The 3,987-nt window shown below is 39.3% G+C and overlaps 1 protein-coding gene across 1 annotated transcript in view; it reads left to right on the forward strand.

Annotated features, from left to right (window-relative positions):
* Positions 1-3,987, forward strand: part of LOC124247193 (myosin heavy chain, skeletal muscle-like) — a 51,392-nt gene that overhangs the window by 37,228 nt on the left and 10,177 nt on the right. Inside the window, 10 exon segments of the mRNA XM_046676275.1 lie at positions 83-203; positions 206-387; positions 788-794; positions 1,252-1,322; positions 1,900-1,987; positions 2,070-2,187; positions 2,515-2,638; positions 2,729-2,865; positions 2,995-3,250; positions 3,450-3,460. Of these exon segments, the coding sequence (XP_046532231.1) occupies positions 83-203; positions 206-387; positions 788-794; positions 1,252-1,322; positions 1,900-1,987; positions 2,070-2,187; positions 2,515-2,638; positions 2,729-2,865; positions 2,995-3,250; positions 3,450-3,460 (1,115 nt within the window).

The following is a 3,987-nucleotide window of genomic DNA, read 5'->3' on the forward strand; positions in this document are numbered from 1 at the left end:
CTCAAATAGGATCCTAATGTTACATATTATTTCTACAAGCAGACCAAATGCTAATGGTTTTTGTTTCTTTTTATTCTTTCAGCCTATGGGCATCTTCTCCATCCTGGAAGAGGAGTGCATGTTCCCCAAGGCCACAGACACCTCCTTCAAGAACAAGCTCTATGAACAGCATCTTGGAAAGTCCAACAATTTCCAGAAGCCCAAACTGCCAAAGGCAAGGTTGAGGCCCACTTCTCGCAGGTGCACTATGCTGGCACCGTGGACTACAACATTACCGGCTGGCTTGACAAGAACGAGGACCCCCTGAATGAGACCGTGGTTGGGCTGTACCAGAAATCTGCAATGAAGACTCTGGCTTTCCTCTTCGCTGGGGGACAAGCAGGAGAGGTGGTCATTTTTAATGCCATTAATATGTTCCTAGAGTCACAAAATAGAAATATACTGTTCATCTGAGACAGATATAGTTATAGCAAAACCTAACAAGAAAATACTGGCCAATATGGTTCTAATGAAAGGAAGTATATTTAACAAGCTTGGTACAGTCTTAAGAGCTTAGACGTTCAGAGCTAAAATTGACACTCTAGATCATTTAGTACGTGGCTTATTCCACCAATGAGGAAACAGAGACTCAGAGAGGTTAAGTGACTGCTCAGGGTCAAACAGCTATTTTCTACCATTTCAACAGTACTAGTTCCTTCAAGGATCCAGCTAAGCTGGAGGTGAGGAAATTCTTTGTCAGGGCACTAGTGCTTGAGCAACTGAAGTCTGTTCTCTTAAGTCCCCTAAGACCAGAGGTGCAGGCAACAGCATGGAAGCACAGGCAAAGAGGAAACAGGACTCCCGCGGGTCAGGAGGGGCTCGCCTACCTGGGACCAAGCAGGAAGCTTTACCTCCTCTGGGGGATGTGTGCACTAGGGAGGCCTTGCTACTCTGTCTCCTGGGCACTGCCTTCAGGGAACAGACTGCAGATTTGAGTAGAGGTGTCCCATGCCTCCCCCACACCTACGCTTTTCACTCACAGTTCCTATTTGCTATTGTCGTTGTTTTCCTCGATGCCTATAATGTGAGCCAATGCTTACATTTTCTTAATCCACAACTGAAGGAAGGAAGACACGGAAAGAAGAATAGGAAGCATACAAGTGAATGAGTGCAAATTTAAATTCCAAAGGAAATGTTGGCAGTCCTGCTGTCTATGGATAGCACTTAAAAGGCTGTTGCAAATAATTTTAATTTTTCTATTTTATTTTTCAGAAAGTGGTGGCGGAAAGAAAGGTGGCAAGAAAAAAGGTTCTTCTTTCCAGACAGTGTCAGCTCTTTTCAGGGTATGGTATATTCTTGAATTTCAAAGGATTACTTTTGTAAAAAAATTTTAACTTTATAAACTTTAACTTTATAAAATTTTTTAAAAAGAAATCTATGGTGAAACTGAAGAAAGTAGTGATGTACTAAAAAAATATGAAAAATTCCTTACAAGAAATTTAACAAAAAGAATACCCACGGTGTGTCTCTTCACAACAAACCTTAAGATAAACGAGAGATTTCCCCCTTTAAGCCCCAAATCTAAAAGATCTGGCATTGAACAAATTTCACGTGAAATCAAAACCTCTCTTAAAAGCAAGCACTGTATTCAGTTACATCTACTTCATACGACCAAAGTCTTAATGTACTTCTTCTCTGGTTGGCAGTGCTTGAGAAACATAAACTGAGGGTGACTGGTTTTGTGTAATCCATCATTTCCTATCTGTACTCCATATGCATGATTTCTCTTGGTCATTGTGATTTGGTCTTCATTGAGATAGCTCATTAAAATGTGAAATGGGGGCACATTAACTATGCACATTGATAGGAACTCTCAAGATGCAAACAAATTATTTAAAAACTTTGCATGTGGATTTACAGGAGAATTTAAATAAGCTGATGACCAACTTGAGGAGCACTCACCCTCACTTTGTACGTTGTATCATCCCCAATGAAACTAAAACTCCTGGTAAGACACATCTCATATCCAGATAAGACTCCAGTGTGACTTTTCATTGGACTGTTATATAGAAAACATATCTCTTTTTTAGGGGCCGTGGAGCATGAACTTGTCCTGCACCAGCTGAGGTGCAATGGTGTGCTGGAAGGCATCCGCATCTGCAGGAAGGGATTCCCAAGCAGGATCCTTTACGCAGACTTCAAACAGAGGTTAGTGTCTCATTATTTTTCCCTTTCAATGTGTTAGTTTACATAAAAATCACCACATAGTTCAAACATTTTTTAACTTTTCCTCGAAAAATGAAATGCAATTATTTGAAAGGTGATCATTTAAAAAAAGGCTTGATTTATATTATCACAAGTTTTTCACCATATCTTCCCAAGTTTTACTGAGAAGCACTGTAAAAGCACTGGTTGTTTTAATGAAGTTTTTCCTCCAAAACTCAATCTATCCTTTTTTCAATGATAGCTACCAAGAGTTCCACCTTTTTTTTCAGTGAAAAAAAAACATATTTTTATATTTTTTTATTCTGACAGATACAAGGTTCTAAATGCAAGTGCTACCCCAGAGGGTCAGTTCATTGACAGCAAGAAAGCTTCTGAGAAACTTCTAGGGTCTATTGACATTGACCACACCCAGTACAAATTTGGTCACACCAAGGTACCACCAACCCAAATTTCTATCATAATTTCATCATCTTTAGCCTTTCTCAGGAGTGGAAATAACATATTTAACTTGTTCTTTGGCAAGGTTTTCTTTAAAGCTGGACTGTTGGGAACTCTAGAGGAGATGCGAGATGAAAAGCTGGCTCAACTCATCACACACACTCAAGCCATGTGTAGAGGGTACCTGATGAGGGTGGAGTTCAAGAAAATGATGGAGAGGAGGTGAGGGACCAAGTATAAGATCTTCTTCCCCACATTTTCATAGTTGCATCCAATGCAGTCATTACTTTTGTTGAGGGATGGTCACTTTTCACCTTCTTGTTCATTTGCATCTTTTTTCCTTTCCTACAGAGAGTCCATCTTCTGCATCCAGTACAATGTCCGTGCCTTCATGAATGTGAAGCACTGGCCCTGGATGAAGCTGTATTTCAAGATCAAGCCCCTCCTCAAGAGTGCAGAGACAGAGAAAGAGATGGCCAACATGAAGGAAGAATTCGAGAAGACCAAAGAAGAGCTGGCTAAGTCAGAGGCAAAAAGGAAAGAACTTGAAGAGAAAATGGTAGCTCTGACGCAAGAGAAAAATGACTTACAGCTCCAAGTTCAATCTGTGAGTATTACATATTGTACAATCACTATCTGATGGGATGTGAGAATTTTTTAATTTAAGGTTTATAAATAAATAGCTTCCATTGAAACATTTGTTGGAATTGTTTGCCTTTCAAAAATACTTAGACTCAGACCTAAAGAGGCAATAGATGCAAAGTCACCAATTACGTTGCATATGTTCAACGCACGTTCACACATAGTTTGGTCATCAGTGAGCAAAGTCACAAAAATATCCACAGACCATTTCCTTTCTTTATAAAACCTTCTATTAGATTAGACTGTTCTCTCCTTAGTGAATATTTTTGTGCATAAAATAGAAGTTATGTCATTTTCACCAGGGCAGAAAAGGGCTAAATTAATCCCCCCTCAAATGCAAGAAAACTGAGTCCTAGAATGAATAAGTGACTTTTCCAAAGTAGCAAAGGTATATATTTTGCCAAAAGGCTAGTCTTCCTGGTTTGACCTTCCACACATGAATATTTGGAGGAAATCTGTTATTATACTTAATCAGTAGATTAAAATTACTAACATTTTGTCCACTGGATTTTTAAAAGTTGTCAAGTTAGTTGGCAAACGTATGGACTGAACCGGTTGAGTCATTGCAGTTTCCACCTTTTAATAAGTTTTTGTGTGTTTGCAGATAGAGCTTAGACAAATGAAAGTGCTTAATTTCCCCCTTTAGGAAGCAGATAGTTTGGCTGATGCAGAGGAAAGATGTGACCAGCTGATTAAAACCAA

Source organism: Equus quagga, chromosome 11 (assembly GCF_021613505.1).
Source record: "Equus quagga isolate Etosha38 chromosome 11, UCLA_HA_Equagga_1.0, whole genome shotgun sequence".
Lineage (NCBI taxonomy): Eukaryota > Metazoa > Chordata > Mammalia > Perissodactyla > Equidae > Equus > Equus quagga.